Below are 26802 nucleotides of genomic sequence, written 5' to 3'. Positions count from 1 at the left end.
TTTTGGATCCTTATAAAGGATGATATGTCTTTATTATGCTCTAGTATTTACTTGGTAATTTTTTATGATTCAATTGTTGACGATAAGTCCTTATGATTTTGTTTTTTTTTTCTTAATTTTTCTATTGAAAGAATTAGGGTAGGATATCTAGGAGCATAGAGGGGAAGTGGCTTATGATGGGGATTAGGACCTAAGTGGATGCTAGGGTAGCTCATATTAAGTTGACTTAATAAGTAATAATTTAATAGACTTTTGGTTGAGATAAAACATTAATAAGATCATTTTTTCCTCACTCATGCCTTGATTGGTAGTACATACTAAGGAGGGGAATGGATGGGTATGTTTGACTGAGGTCTTGAATAGTTAGTTTTTTCCTTACCTATATGAGAGGATTATTGATACTACATAGAGTCACTAGTGGGCAAGGGTCTAGAAAGATAATCAAGGTAACTCTAGATTTTACTTATGTGACAAATTTTCATGTATATGTCCTAGGTGCCTACATTACATTTGGTACATGCCTAATTTGTGTCTTTATCATTTATACTCGATAACCTCTATAACCATTTATTTCCATTTTATATAACATACCATTTAAATTACTCTTCACTTATTTGGTTATTTCTGTAAGTGAAACTTGGTGTTATCTCCTTAGCATGGTGGGGATGGACTTTAAAATTCCACACAATTGGGTGATTGTGATAATTTTACCATTGAGATCCAACAATTGTGTTATTTCTATTAGTATTGCTTCTTCTATTGTCTTGTCCATTTCTTGGAGATTTTTGTATTGTTCATCATGAGATGTTATCATATGTATTCTATGAAGTATTATATTGGGACATCCTTTAGGATATGCATATATATGTACTTGTATGATACCATGACTTGATTTATTACTATCCTACATGTGTAGTAGAAGATGTGTTGTTGTATATACACCATGTTGCATCATTTTTATAGTATGAATTGTACTTTTCTTATATAAATATGCTAAAAGTAACTTGATTCCTTCTATGTCATGTATACATTTATTAGTTCACTTTAGGATATGTGTTCATTTCTTCATAGTTAATTAAAGGATTAGGCTTATTACATTTGGGTTTTTAAACGTGTATTTAAGTTATAGTTGATCTTAGCAATTTAATTAATGTAGTTAATTGTAACTACATCTTGGAACCCTTTGGATAGTTAACTGAGTCAATGTGTAATATATGTTAAACATTTAAGAAAAAAAATGATTGCATCAACTTAGTGTAAAGATAAGTTAATTACTCATGGGTTCTAAGATGGTGTGTTACACATTTTATAAGCATGAAATGAAATGTAATCTCACAAATGAAACACATGCTTTATTAAAAGCATCTATGTTTAAAAGAGGCCCAAAATAATAGATTTATAAATTAAAAAATTGCCTAAGAAAAGCCTCAATCATATCCTTATATCCTTACCTACTAACTAGATACTTTTAATTATAGATTCTTATTGACTAGACATATATATGTAGATGTAGATACATTGTATTTAAGTGGTGAAAAGATTGCTTTGTGCAAAATGGAATGAGAATTAGTAGCAATAACACTCAATATGCTAACGTATAGAGAACAAATAAGAAAAGACAATAAAAATAAATGTAGTTCACAATCAATTATTTCCCCCCTATATTGATTTCCGTAGAATTCTAGATTTGTTCAATGTTATATATGTCCACAATAATAAAATTACACCATAGTAGTTTGATAGTTGTATCCACAACATTTGAAAAAAACCATCTATGCATTATACATTGATGAATGCCCATAACTCATTCCAAAGATCCCATATAAAATGCCACAAATATTATCATTTTTTCAAACCTTGATTTGAAAAACTATTTTAACATTAACTCTATAGAAACAAATGCCACATAGTGGCTTACTACTTGTCTTTAGCTTTTATATAAATATAGTTTTAATTTAATAAATTTATTATAGTTTATAAAAGATTTTAATTAATAAAAATATTATATAATTATAGTTTTCTATAATGATATTAATTATAATTTAAATTTAAATTTTATTTATAAATATAATTATTAATATATATGTTTTGTATATGTCATCTCATAATATTATATTTGAAATATATTAAAATATGAAAGTTAAAATATTTTTATAATAATAATATATAATAGTATTTCTTAAACTAATATATAATATACAAAAGATATCTTTAAGTATTTTTAATTAAATGACAAATATTATATTATAAAAAAATACAATATTAAAATATATAAAAATTAAACCAAATTATTTACATTAAAAAATATTAAACATTAATGCTTAATAAAAACTAACTTTTAAATTATTAGTTTTGACCATGATTGATAAAACTAAATAAAATACGGTTTCCAAAAAATATTACCTTATAAAACTATCTTTGATTTCATTTACCTCTAATTTAACTATAGATCCAAGAACACAACTAATAATAGAAATCAATAATTTACTAAGTAATTTTATCTTTTTTTTTTGGGAAGGTTTAGGAATCTAGATCCGCATATGCACTTTTTCAACTTAGAGCCAAGGACTGAGGGACATCGGTATAAATAGAGTGGAAAAAATTTTATCTTTTAAAGTAATTAAACGATCGAATATTCCACGTGAAAAAAAAAAAAAAACAAACACAAGCGCCAGAAACCATGCAACAAGTCACCAACAAATTTGCATCACTCCTCACCTTCTGCTTTTAGCTCTACTTTCTTGTCTGCCCTTATTTTGTAATTTTCTACCTTCCATATGCGTTGAAATCTCCCGTTAATTCTCGAGAGCAATTGCCTTCAAAATATTATCGTTCCAAATTCTTTTTATTATAATTCTTCATAGGAAAATTAATATCCACGTATCGGAATGCATCTTGATCAGAACTAGAAACTTGCAGATGTTTCGTTACGCATTGTCCTTCTCGAAAATCTTATTTTCATGAGCCATTCACCCATTCCCTATAAGAATCGATTAAACAAGCAGAAGTGGGAAACTGTAAAGATTGACCTATTCGCAAACTCCCGAAAATAAGCTTAAAATTCTGGTTGTAGGGTACAGACTGGCGCATTTATATACCTACATAGAGGTGTTCACCCCAATACAGAAACATTTGATATATAGTCGAAGGCCATTAAGCAGCAGGTGGTAAAGATCTTAGAGCAGAGGGTGCAATTGGGGTAATGGCGGCCAACAGTGAATTCTCTGTCACTTGTTGCAAACCAGTCAAAGTTTGTGCATTTGGAATTACATCCGCTCGGCTGAAGTCCAATGACGGATCGTTGTAAATCTCCCACCACTTGTTGACGAGCGTCTTTATGTCTTCCCTCTGCATGTTCTCCTCTTTTCCTGTGTACCTCCACGGCTTCGATCCCTGCACCGCAATGGATAACACTCCAATTACAACATACACAGAAATACGAATATTTACAGGGCCTAAATTCGGAGAACTTTTGAGAGTGTGAAAGATAATTTTGCTTCTATTTCTGTATTTATTTCATCAATATTTTAGATAGTGATCCGAAATTTTCAAAATATTGTAAAGAATATATTATCAATCAGAAATTAGGATCTAGGTCCGAAATGTTAAATATATTGTAAAGATTATATCATATATCAGAAATATATGTTCTATAGATCTCACGCTATTACAAATAATGTAAAGATTATATTATAAAGCACAAATATCGCCAGGATTATAAACTGTAGAAATTTCACGTATTTAAAGGATGGAGATACTTACAGCTGCGCAATAATGAACGACTTTTACTTTATCCAGCTCAACATTTTGCGGATGGCGCCACAACATAGCCAAGACGAGGTTATAAATGAGGGGAATTGGCTTGTAAATCTTCTGGAAAAACATGTTCAAGAAATCCTGCTCTGCAAACGGCGTAGGAGGAGTAATTTTCAGGGTTTCTAGCAGGGTGTCGTAGGTCAATTTGCTCGGCTCAAATACGAACATGCCGGCATTGAAATACAGAGCAGGGGGTTTCCCTAATTCAGAAGGCCACTGGACCTTCTCAGGGCACTGCTGGCAGTAGCCGTTCTTATACTGAGGAGTATGACTCCATGTCTTTTCACAAAAACAATCCATAAACGGCATAGAAATGGCCGTACGGCAGATCGAAAAGGTGATCAATGTTGTCATAAACTTGAATATCGGCATCCAGATAGATCATTTTGCTGTATTCTTCAAACTGCACGTCACAGAAAACACAAACGGAAATATTCTAAATAATTGTCCAGATATTTCATCCGAGACGAAACCCTAGCTCCTATGAAAATACAAAATCTGATTCGACAACGGAAAAACTAAAATTGATGAATTTACCTCCCAAATCCGAAGCTTGGAGTAATTGATGACATAATAAGCCATGGCGAACTGGACTTGATTCTCTGGAGGATAGATTGGCTCGATCTCTCTGACAATACAGCCCTGATTACTGAGCAATCTTCTGTGCTCAGCAGGGACATCTGGCAGGACTGCAACAATCAAAGGATAAACGCTGCCTACTTTGCGCAGGCCCTTCATCAGCCCAACCACACCTTTCACATAATCTCCACTCCCTGCAAGAAAAGTCACATACGCTCTTTTGGAATATCCACCGCGGAGGATCACAGCCTTTTCTCCAAAAACCTCAGGATCCATTTTCTACAAAAGCCTTACTGGTTTAACAAGGGCTAAATTGGTATGAAATAACTTAAGCTCTGGTTCTCGTTACCTAGAGTTTGGTGGTTCTAGTTCTATTTATAGAGAAACTCTAGTGAAATTACACTATATTCAACAAGAGTGAACTCATGGAATTATGTGGTCTAGAGTCTTCATATAACGAATGAATATACGAGAAGTTAATGGAAGAAACGAGTCAAGTAGAAGCTTTTGTGAACCAACGGCTGAGGAGTCTGGTTGGTACGGACAGACAAGTTTTGTTGGGAACGCAAGCTCCATTTTTTTAATTTGTGGCTCACATTAACCACATTAAAAGTATATTGTTTTCGATATATTAAAAAATAACTACTAGAGAAAATATAAATAAGAAAATGTATAGTTTATGGTTGAATTTGCTGTTGAGAGCAATAGTATTCAAAAGACAATGAGGACACTATCCCAAGGTCTTGTATGTCTTGTCTTTCAATCAATATAATATGTGGCTCTATTTAATGTAAGGCCCTTATTCATGTAAAGCAAGAGTCCATATATTATGAATTATGAATGGTATATTTGTCTACAATTACTTTGAGATATAGGTTATATTTCAACATAGTTTCTCAATTTGGTGTATTGCATATTAGACTATTATAAGTTGTATTCCAATATAGTATCTCAATTTGTTTCATTACTATAACACATGTTAGCAATTTTCTTAGTTTAGATCTAAACTAATATACAATAAATTTTATTGGATCCTGCTTATAAGGCAGGGAACTAATGTTCCTAGTAGTCCTCCAATTAATTTTTGCAGCCACAAAATCAATGTTATACTTGAACTTTCAAAGGTTTAATTTTTAAAAATCAATTATGGTATAAAAATTCTGATTTTATGATTGGCCCATTCATAATCTCCTAGATTATTTGAATTTTCGCTACTAAAAATCAGAAAATTTAAAAGTTGTGCTACAGAATAATAAGTGAATCTAATTTATTGCTTGTTAGGTTGTAAATTGACATCTCACAAAATTTATCTGTATTTTTATAATTTCACACATTCTTGGTTGGTTCCTCCAGGTAGATTTCATAGAAACTGTTGATGGCTGAATGGTTTAAGTAGATATTTGTAATTAAGAACAAGAACATAATTATGCAATAACTATATATTATTTTTTCTTGAGAAGAAGTCTCCCAAGCTTTACAAATAGCATCATATACTTTATAAACATTTATAGTATTTTAATATCTCAAAAATATTTTTAAAAATTGTAATGGGCACCCCTGGATGTCCCAAAAAAACTAAACCAAATTGCTGAAAGGAATTATGTCAAACAGTTTGCATTCAACTTCTTAAAACCTCTTATAACTCCAAAAATCAAACGTTTATTTGTTTGTTGTGTTTTGTGCATGGAATTGGTATCATACAACATAAACAAGAAAGAAACTACAATAATATGCAAAGTGGAAATGAACTGCTGCTAATAAAATGTTATTTTCAGAATTCATAAAACCAAATATATGGCAGATTTATCAACTCACTAATTACTTCAGCAATATTGTCATAATACTCTAGCCCATTCTTACGAACTTGCTGCTACAATACTTTGTCCTCCAATCAGTCCACTACCTTCATAATACCATTCCCTCCAAGCGGCATAAGCGTCGGACAAGTAGTGAAGAAGATATGAGCAAAATATCAAATCTGCTTGTAGCCGGAAATGCAACTAAACTGCCTGATAATGAAGCCAATAAGAAATAATTCCAAAGGCCAAACCCCAAGGGAATGACGTCTAGAATGTTACAAGAGAGGATAGACATCCTCAAATGCCAAGAACAGAGCTACAACTCACACACCAATTTCTCTCATATTCAACCTGTCTAATGAAGCCACAAATGCTTCCTTTTATTCTATTCTCACGGATCCGCTCAACTCATATGGGCAATGTGGGATAAAAGATGTGTAATATAAAACATATATTAAAATACCCCTTATGTCTCCCTTGGGTACACATCACCATAAAATAAATATTAAAGTAACACTTTAATATTTTACAATTAAATTAGACGTTACTTTAATAAAACTTCAGGCATTAAAATGTGTTAGCAATCGGACTCTGAATAATGCGAGTGATAGCTCATCGAAAAGCTCTCACGGAGGAGTATCGAATCCAATCACCAAAATTGACCTGCACTGTGTCCTGCCGACTTACTAAAAATAGTAAGTATGCCTGAAACTGAGTAAATCAACTTCGTTTTGGCCCAAACTGGAAATGACTAGGCCAAAACACTCCAAGATGCCCTTAAACCCTTCGTTAGCCCTCGGGACCATGTAGAACATGGCTAACGCACACACACTTGGTCAACTGCTAAAATGGGGACATACAGTCCGCCCCCCTTGAAATTGCTTGTCCTCAAGCAATCTCAGTCCAGCCTGCTGAATAACCTACTCACTCTCCCATGTAGAATCTTCCTCCGACAGGTCTTTCCATCTGACCAAATACTCCTTCACTATCCTCTTTCTAAGCTTCCTCTCTCTAGTATCCAGAATAGCCTCAGGTACTAACACAAGCTTCCCCTCCTCATCCAAAGGGGGTAAATCTGCAGAAGGCACTACACTCTGACCAATGGCTTTCTTAAGCCTAGACACATGAAACACATTGTGCACTCGATTGCCCTCTGGAAGCTCAAGCTCATAGGCAACTTTGCCCACTTTGTGAATCACCCTGTAGGGACCATAAAATCTAGGTTTCAACTTTTCAGCTCCGCTCTTCTTGAGCGATGACTGTCTATATGGTTGTAGCCTCAAGTAAACCATATCCCCTACCCCGAAGCTATGCTCTATTCGGTGCTGATCAACATACAATTTCTGTTGATTCTGGGCCTGTTGTATATTCTCTTTGAGCACTTTCAGGATGTCCTGACTATCCTGCAATAAGTTTTTGGCTTTGGGCACTCTACTGTCCCCCAAAACTAAATCCATGAAGCTAGGTGCTTCATAACCATAGAGTGCCATGAAAGGAGTCATCTTGATGGACATATGATAAGTGGTGTTATAACAATACTCTCCCATATGCAACCATCTAATCCAAGCCTTTTGTTGTGTAGTTACATAGTTCCTCAAATATCCTTCCGCCCATTTATTCACAATCTCTGTTTGCCCATCTGTTTGCGGATGATAACTAGTTCTAGGTGTAAGATTTGTACCACACAACCTAAACAACTCTTGCCAAAAAATGCTCATAAACTTACTATCTCGGTCGCTAACAATGAATCTGGGCAGCCCATGTAACCTGAATATCTCTTTAAAGAAAAGATCTGCCACCTGTGCTACTGTGTAAGTGGACAGAATAGCAAAGAAGTAAGCAAACTTCGTCAAGCGGTCCACCACCACATAGATGCAATCCCTTCCCTGCACTCATGGTAAACCAGTGATGAAGTCCATCGAAATACTTTCCCATTTCCTATCAGGAATGGGCAAGGGTTGTAATAAACCTGCAGGAAATGTGTGCTCTCCCTTATTCTGTTGACAAACCACACACTCCCTGACATACCTCTAAACATCATCCTTGAGCCCTTTCCATGAAAACCGCTCACGGATCTGCCTGTAGGTCTTGAAGACCCCCCGATGTCCATCTGTGGGTGCATCATGAAATGCCTTCAGTATCGCCTCTCTCAAATGTGATGACAAAATCAAATAAACCCTGTCCTGAACTCTGATCAATCCATCTATCACCTCATAGCGATCATCCTGTATGGTACCTGAAATCAATCCAGAAGCCCAAGCATCTCTGACATACTCTGCTATAATCCGATCTCTCCAATCTCCTGAAATCTCTTCCAGAGCACATAAGTGAGGTCTCCAAGATAAGGCATCAGCCACCACATTTTTCTTACCTTTGACAAACTCTATGTCAAAGTCATAAGCCTGCAATTTAGTCACCCATTTTTTTTGCCGGTCATTAAGATCACGTTGGCTCATGAAGTATTTAATACTGTTGTGATCAGTCTTGATCACAAAATGTCCACCTACCAAATATGATCAAAATTTGGCCAATGCATGCATTATGGCCAACATCTCCCGATCATAGACAGAATAACTTTTCTCAACTCCTCGGAGCTTCCTACTCTCGAATGCAATGGGATGCTTCTCCTGCATCAATACTGCTCCAATCCCATCACCTGATGCATCACAATGAAGCTCAAAAGGCTTCGTGAAATCCGGTAGAGCTAGAACTGGACATGAAGACATTACCTGCTTGAAATGCTCAAAACACCTCTGTGCTGCCCCTGTCCACACGAAGGCTCCTTTCCTGGTAAGATCTGTCAAGGGTGTAGCAATCTATGAGAATCCCTTAACAAAACCCCTATAAAAACCACATAAACCAAAGAATCCCTTAATCTGTGTAAGGTTTGTGGGAGTAGGCCACTCTACAATAGCTCTAATCTTTTCGGGATCAACTTGAATGCCATCTGCACTAATGATATGCCCCAGGTAAAGGAGCTCAGTCATGCCAAACTCACATTTAGATTCCTTGGCATACAATGACTCTCTCTCCAGAATAGATAACACCTCCTCCAGATGATGTAAGTGCTCCTCCCAGGTCTTACTGAAGACCAAGATGTCATCAAAGAAGATCAAGACAAATCTCCTCAGCTGCTTCCTGAATACCTGGTTCATACAACTTTGAAATGTAGCAGGTGCATTGGTTAGACCAAATGGCATAACCATGAACTCAAAGTGGCCATAATGACATCGGAAGGTTGTTTTCTCAATGTCCTTTGCTCTCATCCTGATCTGATGGTATTCAGATCGCAAATCAATTTTGGTGAAGAAGCATGCCCCATGCAACTCATCAATCAGCTCATCAATCCTAGGAATGGGATACCAGTTTTTAATTGTTTTCTTATTCAGTGCCCTGTAATCGATGCACATGCGCATCATCCCATCCTTCTTCTTTACCAATACTACTGTTGAAGCAAAGGGGCTCTTACTGGGCCTGATATGCCTCATCTCCAACAAATCCTTAATCGCCTTCTCTATCTCATCCTTGTGTTTCTTAGGATGACGATAGGGAGTAATCATAACTGGTTTGGCTCCCTCCTCGAGCTCAATAACATTTTCCATCCCTCTGTCAGGAGGAACACCATGAGGAATATCGCTAAATACTTTAGCGTGTCTATCAAGTATCTTCTGGACATCTAGTGGATGACTCTTTTCTTGTGGCTCTGGTGAAGTTGGCATAATGTGGCACTCTGCCGCCCACTCTATGTCATCATGATGAAAAAGTCTCTGCATTCTCCTGAAGGACACTACTCTGCAACCTCCATCGAAAAGCCTTTAAGTACCACAGTTCTACCCTCATGCTGGAATCTCATCTCCAATTTCGCTAGATTAAGTGTGAACTCAACTAGTGAAGCCATCCATGTCATGCCGAGGATGACATCATAATCTCCCATGTCCACAACATAGAACTCATCCTCCAACTCGTAGCCATCTCCAAACCTGATGCGAAGATTAGATATCTTTTGAGTGCATAATAACTTATCACCGTTAGCCACCATGACTCTAAACCCATCATGCTCCTCTATCTGTAACCCTCTTTTGGCTACCAACTGTGCATCTATGAAGTTATGTGTAGCCCTAGTGTCAATAAGAGATATCACTTTTTGCCCCTGGATAGTACCCCTGACCTTAAATGTGATTGCCTTTTGGGCCCCTGTCAAGCATGCCAATGATCTATCATCCTTAGGAGTGTTTCTCTCCTCTATAGTGTTACCCTCATCTGAATCGGAGTGTTGATCCTCCCCTTCTGACTCTGACTCTTCTGCTAAAAAATACTCCATTTGATTTGCCTTAGCCTTGAGAGAACATTTATGAGATAAGTCCCAAGGCTCTCTACAATGGAAGCGCAGCTTCTTCTTTTGAAGTTCATTCAAGGTTTTATTGTCTAGTCCTTTTGATCCTTCTTTGGGTTTGCTATACTCTTTCTGAAACAATTTTTTGTCTTTGTCCTTGCGGTAGGAAGAATCTGTTGAATGGTTTTTTTCTTTGTATACCAAAGGGGCTAAATCTCATGCCTTTTTAGTTGCTTCAGCTAACATGAGTGGATCATGTCCCTTCACCCAACCTTGTAATGGATCAGCAAGACCATCACAAAATAACACCACAAATCTCCTAGGAGAGATATCAGTAACAAGTACAGACAAGCGTTGAAACTCGGCAATGTAAGCATCCACAAAACTTGACTGTTTTAACTGTGCTAGCTCCTTGAAATGTAACTCGGGATCCTTAGTGTCAAATCTCCCAATCAATGTTTTGGTGAATTCCTCATAGGATGTAATCTGATTATGCCCCAAAGTCACCATGCCATGATGCCACCATTCATGTGCAACGCCATCCAAGTGCATAGCCGCATACTTGATAGCCTCCTCCTCAGGCATAGGATTTAGCTACAAGTATGTATCTACCTTCTACACCCAAGCTCGTGCAGTCATCTTCCCTGAAGCATCATAATAAGGTAAAGAAAGTTTTCCAACTTTCTTCCTCAGCTCAAAGTTTTGATTCCTCCCTCCTGCTTTAGGCATGTGTCTCATCCTCAAGTCCATATAATCTCTAAGAGAAATATCCGCCTGAAACTCTGGTCCACTAGCCTCCCAATCCCTCCTGAACTGATCCTGTAACTTGGTAATCTGCGGTTCGTTTACTGGTTGAACCAGATCTCTGGGTGGGAAAGTGGGTAGAAGAGGTCTCGAGCTCGCAGTCCGTGCTGGGCGTGCAACGTGTCTAAAGTTATCAGCCTCATTCCCATTGTTGTTGTGTCCATTATTACCATTAATGTTATTCTCAGGACCATTGTTGTTGCCTTGGCCTTCATGGTTATTGTTTCCCCCATTGTTATTGTTTCCCTCGTTGTTATTGTTTCTGTTGTTGGCATCACCTGGATTAATATTGACACCCATCTGTCTAGCCATGAGCTGCAACATCATGTCCATTCGCCTATTTTGCTCCTGCTGCATACACTACCCCTGCTCTAATATATCCAGTAACTGTTGGAACAGTACCTCCCCCTGATCTGGACCAGCATTTTTGCCTCCGCCTAATCCTGTATTCCTGTCATCTCGATCACCCATATTATTGTCCTGATCACAAAATATCTCCTCTGTGTCTGTATGGTTGGATTCAATGTCCCCCTGCACAGATGTACTAGACTGTTTGCTTTGCAAGTCTGAAATCCTATTTTGTTTTGCTCTAGTATCGCAGAAATTATAAGACCCCTGTCGCATGCTCAAACATAAATGCTTAGCCTGTGTTTTTTATTTATTTCTGATTTTAGTGTTTTGACATTTCATCAAACACTTTTTCCCTCTATCCGGCTGTTCCAAATTCCCTATAAGACCTCCACAGGATGGCAGGACTTATAGCTCTGATACCACTGTAATGGACACTCCTGAATGTCCCAAAAAAACTAAACCAAATTGCTGAAAGGAATTATGTCAAACAGTTTGCATTCAACTTCTTAAAACCCCTTATAACTCTGAAAATCAAACGTTTATTTGTTTGTTGTGTTTCGTGCATGGAATTGGTATCATACAACATAAATAAGAAAGAAACTACAATAATATGCAAAGTGGAAATGAACTGCTGCTAATAAAATGTTATTTTCAGAATTCATAAAACCAAATACATGGCAGATTTATCAACTCACTAATTACTTCAGCAATATTGTCATAATACTCTAGCCCATGCTTACGAACTTGCTGCTACAATACTTTGTCCTCCGATCAGTCCACTACCTTCATAATACCATTCCCTCCAAGCGGCATAAGCGTCGGACAAGTAGTGAAGAAGATATGAGAAAAATATCAAATCTGCCTGTAGCCGGAAATGCAACTAAACTGCCTAATAATGAAGCCAATAAGAAAGAATTCTAAAGGCCAAACCCCAAGGGAATGACGTCTAGAATGTTACAAGAGAGGATAGACGTCCTCAAATGCCAAGAACGGAGCTGCAACTCACACACCAATTTCTTCTCATATTCAACCTGTCTAATGAAGCCACAAATGCTTCCTTTTATTCTATTCCCACGGGTCCGCTCAACTCATATGGGCAATGTGGGATAAAATATGTGTAATATAAAACATATATTAAAATACCCTTATGTCTGCCTTGGGTACACATCACCATAAAATAAATATTAAAGTAACACTTTAATATTTTACAATTAAATTAGATGTTACTTTAATAAAACTTCAGGCATTAAAATGTGTTAGCAATCGGACTCCGAATAATGTGAGTGATAGCTCATCGGAAAGCTCTCATCGAAGAGTATCGAATCCAATCACCAAAATTGACCTGCATTGTGTCCTGTCGACTTACTAAAAATAGTAAGTATGCCTGAAACTGAGTAAATCAACTTCGTTTTGGCCCAAACTGGAAATGACTAGGCCAAAACACTCCAAGATCCCATTAAACCCTTTGTTAGCCCTCGGGACCATGTAGAACAAGGCTAATGCACACACACTTGGTCAACTACTAAAATGGGGACATTACAAAAATTATATGAATAATATGACATGTAAAAAATTAATTATTTTATTATATAAAATCATTTTACTAACTATTAAATAATAATTATTTTAACACATTAGGAATATATAATTGAAAAGATTTTATCAATTTATGTATGTTAGGTATAACTTTTGTTGTTATGATCATCAAAATGTGAATTTTAGATATTGCACTAGCTTTTATATATATATATATATATATATATATATATATATATATATAAGCCGAGAAATATCCTTCTCAGGCATTGTTGTAATGTCATAATTTATGACAATAAGTGCCTTGAGAAGGATATCTTTTCCCAAAATATGTAATAAAATCTATTGGAGAGCTCAATAATACTCTCCAGTCATCTTTTTCAGAGGCACTGGTTATGAATAAACTTAATCTACTACTTCATCCACTCTCCTCCATTCTCATTAAATATTAATAAAAATTCCTAAAGCATGGGAGTTATTGTTTGTGTAATGCCCCACCAAGGGATCCAAAAGAATTAACCCAAATTTTTACTAAGTTTGCCAAACAATTTTTTTTAAATCATGAAAGATAAACCATTCATATCAAACACATAGTAGCAGAAGTAATAACATACATTCAACTAAAAGGATACATAAGCATACATAACAAGTTACATTCCTTAAGGATCCCAAGACATTGTGTCACATTTAATTTAATTAATACTAGGTCTAACAACTACCACATCTACATAAACCCCCAAGCCTCTGGTAGACATCCTATGACTGGTCAACAGCCTAGTCAACCCCAAAACATGGATAGCACAAAGAAATAAGATACAAGCACATGTTTGGGTTTGCTTTGCAATCACATGGTTATGCCAAAGATGAGGTTTGAGTTTTCGTTCAAGTATATTTCAGGAGTATAAGATTCTTCACCCATTCATTAGTTTGACCCAAATATGTAAGGTTACTCTCATGATAAAAGTCAATTTTCAAAAACATTATTCTAAGGATAATCATCCATTTATTTAAGTCATAGAAATAACGATTTATTTATCAAAATCAATATTGTTAATTGTTAACAATATAAATAAATTTTAAACTCTATTACATTAACTTCAATTATGAATTAAACTAAATTAATTAATAATTATATTCATACTCCCATAAATTACAATTCACTTAAATTATGAGGATTATAATTAATGACCTCTCAAAGGGTTAAATTCAATTCTGTTAAAATCATTGTCATTATAAAATGATTTCATTCTCATTAAATACACCACTTAAATTCAATCCACATTAATTTCCACATTGATTAATAATTCACTAGATTACTCTCCCTCAATTATTAACTAACCTTAATTAAATTTAATTTAATTAAATTAATTAATAAGTCATATAAAACTAGTTAAAAATTTACACTAAAAAGCATTAATATTTAAATTAACAAATAATAATAAACTTGTTATTAAACATTATTAAATAATAACAAGTCATATTAAAAACTTATTAATATTCAATATTATTTAAAATAAAACAACATCATCAAACTCATTAATAAATATTGTTTATTAACAACTTATAATATATTAACATCACATAACATATATTAATATTAATTAATAAACATTTGTACATATGATTAATTTAAAACATATTATTAAAACTTACTAATATTTTGTATGAAAGAGCAATTGCCTAGTCTCTTGGATGCACCTTGTATCATCGCAATAAGATTGCTGCACTTACAAATCTAGGCCGCTTGCAGGAAGTGGTTCATGAGTGCACGGAGGCCATTAAGCTCGATCCTTCCTATGTTTGTGCTCATGATCTCTACCCTACTCCCAGGCAACGTCAATACAGCAACAACCTAAAAGTGTAATCTGTATAATATTCCCATGTGATATCCAAACAACTTGCATTGTTATTTTCGATTGGAAATGGCTGCCTAATTACATTGTTCTGAGCTGGCCACAGTTTCATCGGAGCTCACAAATTTCAAAGAAAAAAGGGCTGAGAATTGATTGGAAAAGTCCTATAGCCAATTAATCACATTCTTAGTGCAAGGGAAAGATAGCCCTAATCATATTAATAATGATCTGATTGTTACCGACAAAGAGGAAATGGGTGCCATTAAAGCTAAGATAATTGGGCATCTAGAGTCTCGTTGCCGCTACATTATAGTAAACCCACTTAGGAATACTATTAATCTTTATAAGTGGACATATTTTCCATGTCAAATCAAATAAAACATTGTCAATCTCGTCTCCTCCATGTTGACTCATTCATTTCTACATGAGTTAGCAAGGCATTCACTGGTTCATGTGCTGATTCAAAACTTGAGACTCTCTAATTCAGATTGGGGAAAATAGAAAAATGCTAAAAGACACCTGACGATAGCCGGGTAGTTGCCAGATTGGAGTGAAATGTAAGCAATATAATTTTACCTAACCAAATGTGGAGAAGCTAGGAAGATAGGAGATTGGAGAAGTCTTCTGAGAGAAAGCACTGCAGCTATTATGGCAGGTGCTGATTTTGCACCACAATTATTTGCATCTAAAGCTGAATTTACTTAAGATTCAAAAATTAGATGAAGCAAATGGGGAATACTGGTGGAGACCTGTGACTAACATTACTCGCAGGGTAGCATAACAGCACCCCTCACTGGGATCCAAGGATCAGGCTTTAGTTTAGTGGAACCTGCAGCTATCTGGAGATTTTAAACAATGTGACTTGGAAGGGTTCACTCAGGTCACAGAGACAAGATATGCCATCTACTTTTTTTTCCAAGATGCTAGAGATTAAGAACATCTGATATCTTCCAATTCTTTGGAGAACATAATGCTATCATTAAAGCCAGTTAAGGCACGTAACGAACTCATCATGTATACCACAGACATGCATACGTGGAGCTGTCGATAAGTAAATCAAGTGAGTGGGTGGGTAGTTTGAATCTGAAATATGTATGCTCGGTAGGCTTTCAATGATTCCTGTAATATTTCTCTCTTCAGTCGCATGAAATGGATTTCCTTAATAAAAGCAAAAAGCTCACCAACAAAATAATTGATCCATAAATGTCTTCCACTTTTAGCTCTCATGGAACGTCACAAATACACATGTTAACTCTATCCCTGAAATAGTGATAATCCTGCTGTAGGGAATTGATGTGGCATTGATATGGAAAGTTATCCTCCTCAAAGTTAATGATTTGTCTAGTCATTTCTCTCCTCAATTCCCAAGCGCGACCATACATGCTCCAAAAATAATGCCTCAGATCATAAAAATGGTCAAGTAAGGATTATTCATATTGATCTCAATTGACTTCTCTACATCGTACCATTGTGCTGATTGAATCATTGCTGATATAAATAGCTCAATGATAAATTTTGTTTTTTAATTGAAAACGAGCTCAAAACAAACTTTAATATACAAATTATAATAAACTTTAATAAACTTCTTAAGCCCGTGCGGCTATAATGGAAGGTCCTGCAACTATTACTGCACAACGTAGGTAAACTGCATTGACGCAGTATAGCAACCTGCGAATGCCAGTGGATAAGAGGAGAGTGGGGGTAGGGGATAAAGCCTTGAATCAAGGGCTATTGGAAAGGATAGTAGCTTTAGTCTTGCTCTTTCTTGAGTATACGTAAAGATTGATATTGGGACATTGGCTACCTGAGGACATCTTTAAAACATGATCTTGCTCCCTACTCATGTTGCTGAGGTATATATTTCTATATGTGTGGTGTTGAATTTAGTAGCTCCATATGAAATACAATGCTACTATTTAATGCATTCGTGTCTATAAATTTCATCTTTTCTTAAAATTATTTAATTATAAATAGGTGAACTTTACCACTAACATTATGTTGGTGGAGAACTACTGTCTTTAGATAAAATTGTATGCCTACAAGTGTAAGCACAATGCTCACTACCTGGAGCAAATTTATGGTTTCATGCATTGGTCTTAATCTTCATTGAGAGTATTATATTTCAAATAATGAACTATAACTATCGTCAGATGTGTTTGCAAATTTCATACAACCATTCATATTATTAAATGACAGAACTAAGATTTTGACAACTCATTGTCTACATCCTCCACAATGTGTGACATGGAGACACATACGGCATCAATTTCTTGCCAAGAATTATTTTATTCATATATGTATAAAAAGACAACTGGCAGCAGTATTAGTAATATAGAAACTAAATTTGCAAATAGCAACGAGCCTAAGTCAAGCAATGAGGAATACGTCTATGCCGAACCATGGGAAAGATGGAAAATATTTGTTAACCATATCAAAGATTCCTAAGGGAGAGATCAACCATCATAGATTATATTCTATTCTCAATTCAACATGCATGCCTGAATTCTAAAATTACAAGATTGAAGATTTGTTCACAGAGTACTATTCAGACAAGCATTAGTAGGCATGAAGAAGACAAGAAGTAAAAGGAGTGAAATAATATGTGCGAAAATCATGAGTGTCTACCTGGACACTGATGCTAAATCACTACTCCTCAAAATCTATAGAGAAAAATCCTTTCCTTCTCCAACATTCGCAGTCCCTCCAACCACGAACCCCCAAGTGACTAGAAGTGCCTGTAGAAGCATATCAGGATGTCGAAGCATATGAGCTTGTCCAAACATACTAGAAGAGCTTGTCTATAAAGGCCTCTAGGATGCATCTAGAATGTGTCTAGAAAGAACTAGGAGATAAGCATGACAACTAAGCACATAATTTTCACGATAAGAAGATAAACATGATGAGGTGTCTAGAATGTTGTAGACACCATGTGCTCAAATAATATGCTAACTCCTAAGTGTAGACAACACGTGCATAATTAGAGTGCAAACTCCTGTGTTGTCTACATGACAACTCTCGAGAGTTCGCATACTCCTATGTGAATAAATATTAAAATAATGCACCTTAATTTATTTAATAATCACTTTACTCTTTTTAATTTAATTTATTAATTCTAAATCCCATGCACTTATCATGTGGTCATGAAATTTTAATAAATTAATTTCTTTTCCAATTTTAAATTCATTTTTGAAACTTAATTGATAAAATATTTATTAACTTAAATAATAATATTATTTAGCATTTATTTAAAAATGAACTCTTATATATATATATATATATATATATATATATATATATATATATATATATATATATATATATATATATATATATATATATATATATATATATATATATATATATATATATATAAAATTAAATATTACCACGTTCCAACTTTAAACTTATAACTTTTATCTTCAAATTTAATTATTTTTATTTAATTAATTAAATAAAATTAAATATTAAAATATCATAAAAATTTTCTATTTAATTAAATCATTAATTAAATATTTTAATTAGACTTAATTAATAGAAAATTCACCAAGAAAGAGTTTGGCAATGATAGCAAAATTGTAAACTAGGGGCAGGCACTACAGTTTGCAGTAGGTGACTCTTTAATCTTTGCTATTACATTTTGATTGTATGCATTATTATCAGTTACATTTGTAATGAACAAATGTAAAAATAATTATAAAATATATGACACTTAAAGGAGTGTCAATTTTTTTTAAAAGTAGCAAAAGTTTATGTTGATGAATGCTTCTATTGTAGAAAGCCTCTCGGCTTAATAAGGGTTTATCATTTACTTTATTAATTAAATGATAGATTTTTTTTGTTATGTCTACAAAAATTATTATTTTTAAAAGTTTGAAAGTTAAAATTATAAAACATATATCTTATTAAACACATGTTAACAACATTCCTACAATTATATGAAAATAAAAATATCAAAAAGTTAAGGAACTAAAACTATGAAATTTTAACTTTAAAGACTATTGACAATGATTTTTACTTATAAATACTAAAATATAGATATTGTTTACCAACTCTTGATATACACAATTGCAACTACAACTATATACTCAATCACAACTACAACTATCAAGAAGAGAGCTATATTGTATTTCACACAAAGGCAAGGACTCTAGCTCTTCAAGAGCTTTTATTTCTTTAAGAGATCCATTTAAAACTCCACCTCGATTCATAGTTTTTTCATAAGCATGATATCTTCAAATTTACCCTTACAATGCCTCTTTGGAAAGTTGGTAATCACTATTATGACTAAAAAATTATAATATATTTTTTCTACAAGACCAAGCAAATTTTTAACACTTAAATTAATTGAGTGGTCAAAACCCTCTTATTCTATTAGTATTAGTTTCTTGTGGGTAGGAGTCATTAATAATTTTCAACCATTGTCCCTTCCTTTCAAATTACATGTGTTTTGTAATATATAGCACAATTTTATTTGAATTGGATTATCAACTTCATGTCTAATGTAATGCCCACCTGTAGTTTTCTTTTATGTTCTATTTGTCAAATTCTTTTAGGTTGATTTTATGCATTGATTAGTTTTAGAGATACTGGATTTACAATATTATGATATTATTTCATGACTTGGATTAGTGATATATTAGTGATTATTTCTTAGTTGATTTCATTTCACGCGTTGTTAATGATGTCTTGATGATTCCTAATTTGTCAATATGGTTTCTTTCATAACAATGTTAAAGTGATGTCTTTAATGATTATTATGTTTGTATTGATACAGATGCATTATTATACCTGAGCATTTGATGTTAGATTTGTGATTTTTATGATACTTACCCCGTACTTGCATGTGTATGGTGTGCATGTTTATTTTATCTTTCTGTCTAACGTGTTTGATGTGGTTAAGGGAGGGAGTCGTAGTCACTTGCTAGTCAGGATCTACACGATGCACCACTCCCTGCCATTGCCTGTTTAGTTTAGATATATTTGTTGGCATTATATTGTATTTGTCATTAGTGACAACACTTACTCAATTCTGAATGGTTACCGAGTTCATCACTCAGTCTATAGTGTATACTAAGCATTCAGTGGTTACCTTGTAGGTTCATCACTTAAGTAGTTCATATTGAGCATTCCTGAAGCTACTGAGTGAGTGTGCAGTCAAGCAGTTCATACCGAGCATTCATGAAGCTACCAAGTGGGTTTGTAGCCCAATAGTATCTACCAAGCATACAGCATTCACCGAGCTTCACAGTGTTTACTGAGTAATGAAAGTGTAGTGCTTACCGAGTGAAAGCAAGGTAAACGAAGGATTCAGTTCTTATCGAGTGATACTATATCTACCGAGTCTCTAATGATTACTAAGTTCCAAGCTACATTGTGTGATTAGTATGGACCAAACCTTCATTTCTACCAAGCGCATGATGATGCCGAGTAATGCAGTGGACACCGAGTATCAAAAGGTTACCTAGTCAGCTTGAAGAACTCGAGTTTTCTACTATTTGACCGACTCAGTAATATTTTGTTCACTTGTGTTTTGGCCAAGCTTGCAATTGTAATTATTGGAATGGTATATATGTAATGTATTATATCATTTACAATAAAATGCAAGAGAGTATCAAGGAATGCACATGTAATACTTTGAGGTGAATAAATGTGAATCAGTAATAGAGCAGAGTATTCAGCAAGGTCTACAAGGTGCAGTAAAGATTCATCAGTCACAAGAGGTGATCTATACTTCAAGGATCTAATCAGCAATCAAGATTGTAAGTAGATCCACTAGTTCATCCTAACAGGTGAATTAGTTTTGTAAATCCTTTAACAGGGTAGACTTAACAGTCTTTGTATAAATCTCCTAATAGAGTGCATACTTCGGTGTATGTTTGTAAATCCTCTAACAAGGTGGACCTAGCAGTCCTTTTTGCTCCTAACAGGGAAAATCACCAGAAGTGGTCAATGTAAGCCTTAACAGGCCAATTTCATACTGCAACAACGAAGTTTTGTGGGTATCATCCCCACCCCAGTTTTACTTTCTATTTGGAAGGTTTTTGGGTTACCAAATCACTGTGTACATGTGCTATGAATGTTTGATCTCTCATATATGCAGTAGATTAGATGAATGAATGGTGAATAGTATATGTGGTTAAAGTGTTGAATTGTTTAAAGTTTTGAAGTTACTGATTCACCCCTCCCCTCTCAATAACCTATCATATCTTGAATATTTCCAACAATATTATATACATTTACATGCTCATCTTTTATGCAGGATGCAGGTACGAGGCATCAACTTCCCTGAATTGCCAGGATGAGTGTGCTCTATTACAAATACTTAAATGGTGAGAATGGGAAGATAATGATCAGGTCCAATCCCAACCATAGCCTAAAATACTTGTCCTGCAAGGAGGACTTGTAACAAACTGTATACCCTTTTTAAAACCCGTGAGTCTTCTCTGCATATGTTGTTCATGAGTCTTTGATGAATTTTCTATTAAATAAGTCTAATTAAAAGATTAAATTCATGATTTAATTTAATGGAAAATTATTATGACATTTTGAATATTTAATTATATTTAATTAATTGATAAATTAATTAAATAAAAAAAAATGGAATTCGAAGATAAAAGTTATAAGATTAAATTTAGAACGTGATAATATTTATTTAATTTAATAATAATATATTTAGAGTTCATTTTAAATAAATGCTAAATATTATTGTTATTTAAGTTAATAAATATTTATCAAATTAAACATTCAAAAATAAATTAAAAAGTGAAAAGAAATTAAATTATGAAAAAAGATTTAAGTTCGCATGATGCATGTATGAGATTAAAATATAGGAAATTAATTTAAAATATAAAATATGTGAACTTAATAAAGATACTTTAATAAAGTGCACTTGAGATTTAAAAGTTAATAAATTAATTTAAAAGCGAAGTCTAGTGGAATAATAAAATAATATTTTAATTAAAAGAAAATTAATTGTGTGTTAAAGAAATAATTAAATAAAATAATTGTAATTTAGAACTGGTGGTGACAAAAACCCTAAAAGGTAATTAGATTTTATATTAGAGGGTTTTCGGGTCATTATTGCACACACAAGTTTCAAGAATACAAGTTTTGGAAAGCAACTCGGAGGGTTTGGAAAAGAAGAGAAGTTTTCATGGTTTGAAGGATTTTGCTTGTAGTAGGAATTTTCATCTAGCTGTTAGAATATTAGCATCAAAACCAAGTAGGTTCTTGAGTTTTCATTCACCCAGTAGAATTATCTTATTTAGATAATCTTGTCTTCTTCGTGATTGTTAAAATCAAATTTCTGGGTATCTTTGTATGAATCTTTCGCTCTCTCGTTATGAACTTTATATTATAGTGTTGTATCTCATCTGTATATTAGAGCTGGAAGAAAAATAAAATAAAATAAAATAGATAAAAAAATCGATCAGAAATCTTGTCTGTAGGTAAAAGAGAATCGAAGTTAAATCTGGGGAGGGTTTGAGATGTAAAGGAAATTTCAAATTTGATTAGCTAAAAGTATTTATCCTATCAGACTAAGAGTGTAATTTTTTTTTTTAAATAATATTTTTAAAATATATTTTTTAATGTGGTCTTTGTTATTGTGAAAACTATATAAAATATACATATATATTTAAAAAGAACACATTATTAAATATATATACTTAAAAAAATTTAATTTAAAAAAAAATCAAATTGGAAAGTGGGGGCCACGACCTCCCCCACCCCTCTTGGCTTTTAAAGCCACCGGCAGTCACTACTAGCGCAGGTACTACACAGGCAAGCTGTTGCAGGCCCTGCATTAGCAGGCCTGTCGCACGGTAGCAAAGCCTTTTTAAGGCTTGTGCTTGTTTCTTTAAGCAATGCACTTTTTCATATAAAAATTAAAATGTATTTAAAATCGTTTTTAGTTTTTATTAAGTTTTAAATTAAATTAAATTTATATTATTAATTATTAATAATTTTATTAATAATTTTATTAATAATTTTATATTGTTATTTATTAAAATTTTATTATTAAATTAATAATTATATAAATTATTAATAATTGAAATATGGTTAAATAAAATTATTAATTGACTTAATTAAATTTGATTTAATTAAGAATTATTAATAACAAGAGTTATTTAACGAATATGTAAACTTATCTATTGTTGTTAATGATCATTAATATTGATAAAATTGTAATGACTCGATTAAAATTAGTAAAGTGTTACTTTTATAAGTTAAAGAAATAAATGGGTATACTCAGACTATTCTTTTAGGAAAATTGACTTTTATCATGAGAATAACTTTATATATTTGAGTTGAATAATTGAATGGGTTAGTGGGTGGAATAAACTAAGAATCTTATAACTTGAAACATACATTGAACTAAAACTATAACCTTATATTTAACTCAACTATATGTTTTCAAATCAAATCCAAACTATGAACTGTATTATTTTGCTTGTATTGTCTATGGTTTTGGATTTTGGGGTTGTTTAGATCTTGACTAGTCTAGGATGTACACCAAAGGCTTTGTTGGATTTCTTTTATACCATTTATGTGGCTATATGTCATGATATGTCTTGCGTTTCAAATTGAGATTATATTTATGAGTTTTACTTGTGGAGCATTTATGTGTTCTTGGATGGGAGAGCCATCTTATTATCAAGTTGCCTATTAAGGAACTGAGTTTGATTATTATGAGTGTTGTGGTACGGGACAAAACTATGTTTTTATGTGCTTAGGAGAGGTTGTCTAGGTGCATGTCTTTGGGAGTGGCTTGCAATAGGGGTCCAAGACCCAAAGTGGTTAGTGCTAGGGTAACCTATTGTAAGTTATGTAATAAGTGATAATTTAGTAATAAATATTTTGGGGGGAAAACACACTAAAAAGATAAGTTAGAGATATTTGATCCACCCACGCCTTGAGTGCTTGTATAGACTAAGGATGGGAATGGGATGATTGCCTCGTTTGTTTGAGAGGGCTTTTTGGTTTCCACATGTGTCACGTTGAGGGTCCGAGTTTTAGAGTAACCAGTCCAGGGTAACTCAAGCAACCATGTGATGACACTCCCTAGTATGTAGCTTGATTCTCCTCTGTAGATTTTGTGTATCTTTGGTGTGTACTTATTGTTGGATGTCTTTATTGTGGTTATTACTTTCATTGATGATGATTGGTGATTCATGGATGATGTACTTTTGACATGTGGTCTTGACTTGAGGAGGATATCTTTCGTTGACTTTATCTTATGATCTTGGTATTTGGTTTATACTTGGTTCATGTATGATGTTTGGTTATGTGGTGTTGGTATTGGATTGAGTGTTCTTTCTTTTTGGATTATCTTATCTTCTTGAGTAGCAAGTGTTACCTTTGAGGTAGTTTTGGCTATTAGGGATTCCTTGCCTAGGAATGTTTTATGTTTGATTAGCCATATGTGGGTCGTTCATTTTCTTCCCTGCACGGTGGGAGTGGAAGCTTGACTAGGTAACCACGTGGTTGGGAGGTAGTGTCTTCCTACCATTTGGGTTCCCCTCACATTGCCAGCTGTTGGATGTGCGTTGCAGGAGATGTACCTTTATCATTCTTATTTCTTATCTCAGAGACTTCTTTTCCATTGATGTATATATGTTATCATGTATTCTGATGTATTGTATCTATTTTCACATACCCTACGACATGTGCAGTGGATGTTATTTAGTGGATGTACTTTCATTGTATTAGTTATACTTATGCTTTGCTTATGCGATTATGTATTTGTTATTTCTTTATGATCATGTGACATTGTACTTGGAACTTAAACTAATTAATTTAAACTTCTTAAATGTGACTCAACATAAAGGAACCCTTGAGGAATTGAAACTATATTTGTAATTGCAAATGTATATTTGATGTGCATGATTATATTGCTTCCGCATTAATGTTAGCTTGATGTTGTTCAAACCTTCTTTTTTTTTTAAATAGTTCAATAAACATTGTAACATGTTAAGTTTATTTCTCTTGGGTTCTCGAGCGAGGCGTTACATCTAAATATTATTTATAATATATTAAATATTGCATGTAGGTTTAGTTGTGTTTGATGCAATAGATACATTTATCCATAAAAAATGGTAGCTGGTTAAGGTCTCTTATACAAATTATATAAATCCTACCAAACTAAACATTTTTGGATTAGATTTAGCTTTATGAAGCTCATCTCATTGATGAGAATGTGTTACATTGTTTTCAAGTTTTCTTGAATTTTTTTTAAATGTTTAGTTTTTGTAATAGTTGAAATTTTATTGAGGAATGTATGTATAGCTGAAACCTATGTTTTAAATTTTATAATTCCTATTGGAGTAAGAATAAAGAGTGGATTTAAACTCTTTCTAGAAAATATTTTTATATACATTTGTAAAAAAAAATTGATGAAATTTTTAGTGCCTATAGCTTGTTGAGACATTGAGTGTACGTTTGTTTATTATATTTGAATATCATAAAAATGTGGAAAAAAATTGTCTTTTTCTCTTTTTTTATTGTTGTAAAAATGACATCATCCTAGCATTCCAAGTTCTTCAAAATTAATAATTTTAGCAAGTTCCATATGAACTAATAAATCATCTTCATTCATTTCTAGAATATCTTTTTATTTATATTTACATAAAAATAGTTCTCCTCTTTAAGAGCATAGTCTATTTCTTTTTTGCAATTAATATGTCACGCATTTTTATTTTTCTTATCAATGTGCTTCCAATCACTAATGATTTCTTCTTTCTTTAGGTTTGTGTGTATTTCTATTGTAAAAAGATATTTTTGTCAAGGTAATTCACTGGTCTTCTTCTCCATTATTTTTTGTTTCTTTTTTGAAAATCATTCTCACTATTAATGTTTGCCATTCTTCCACATGTTCCCCTATCCATGCTTGTTATAGCTCTCTAGAAGATAACTTTGCAACTTGATGCTTTCTGGTTCTAAGTTTTCAAGTTCTGCCTCAACCAAATGTCAATTAGCTTTTGTCAATTCTAAGAATTTTCCATTTACAATTGAAACCTAGAACTCGAAGTCAACTATATTAAGATGGGTTTATAAAGAATGGAGAAATTGAAGGTTAATAATAAATATTCTCATTTTTTTATGTTTCATAATGGATGAATTATGATAAATTACTACTATTTGTGGAAAATAGGTCAGGTATGTAAACTATTATGGGACATGGGACATGGGTGTAGTTCTTAGGGAATATGAATAAATAAAGATTAGTTTGTTTAAGAAAGATACTTTGTTGAATTGCAAAGTTATAGTGTATCTAGATGGTGGTGAGTTTAAATCTTTTATGATACCAAAAAAAATTGATTTTCCATTCTTCCACATGTTCCCCTATCCATGCTTGTTATAGCTCTCTAGAAGATAACTTTGCAACTTGATGCTTTCTGGTTCTAAGTTTTCAAGTTCTGCCTCAACCAAATGTCAATTAGCTTTTGTCAATTCTAAGAATTTTCCATTTACAATTGAAACCTAGAACTCGAAGTCAACTATATTAAGATGGGTTTATAAAGAATGGAGAAATTGAAGGTTAATAATAAATATTCTCATTTTTTTATGTTTCATAATGGATGAATTATGATAAATTACTACTATTTGTGGAAAATAGGTCAGGTATGTAAACTATTATGGGACATGGGACATGGGTGTAGTTCTTAGGGAATATGAATAAATAAAGATTAGTTTGTTCAAGAAAGATACTTTGTTGAATTGCAAAGTTATA

At 33.4% G+C, this 26802-nt stretch overlaps 1 protein-coding gene and 1 pseudogene across 2 annotated transcripts; both read right to left on the bottom strand.

The window, feature by feature from the left end:
* Window positions 1-2468: 2468 nt before the first annotated feature.
* LOC149542195 (galactinol synthase 4-like) lies at window positions 2469-4744 on the bottom strand. 2 transcript variants are annotated; one of them, XM_089796175.1, is made up of 3 exons: window positions 4354-4744; window positions 3763-4219; window positions 2469-3393 (listed from the first exon to the last, which is right to left on the bottom strand). In XM_089796175.1, the coding sequence occupies exons 2-3, from the start codon at window positions 4186-4188 to the stop codon at window positions 3154-3156; spliced, it is 666 nt and encodes a 221-aa protein (XP_089652301.1). In that variant the 5' UTR covers window positions 4189-4219; window positions 4354-4744; the 3' UTR covers window positions 2469-3153. The 2 variants fall into 2 exon arrangements, with proteins under 2 accessions (XP_089652301.1, XP_089652300.1); XM_089796174.1 differs by lacking the exon at window positions 4354-4744 and having other exon boundaries at window positions 2898-3393; window positions 3763-4111.
* Window positions 4198-4671, bottom strand: LOC149542196 (galactinol synthase 1 pseudogene; annotated as a pseudogene).
* Window positions 4745-26802: the final 22058 nt, after the last annotated feature.

The sequence above is a fragment of the Cupressus sempervirens genome, chromosome 8 (genome assembly GCF_028749045.1).
Source record: "Cupressus sempervirens isolate cs-2001-9-10 chromosome 8, ASM2874904v1, whole genome shotgun sequence".
Classification (NCBI taxonomy): domain Eukaryota; kingdom Viridiplantae; phylum Streptophyta; class Pinopsida; order Cupressales; family Cupressaceae; genus Cupressus; species Cupressus sempervirens.
Note: the sequence above shows the minus strand (reverse complement) of the source record. Positions and strands in the feature narration are given on the sequence as shown.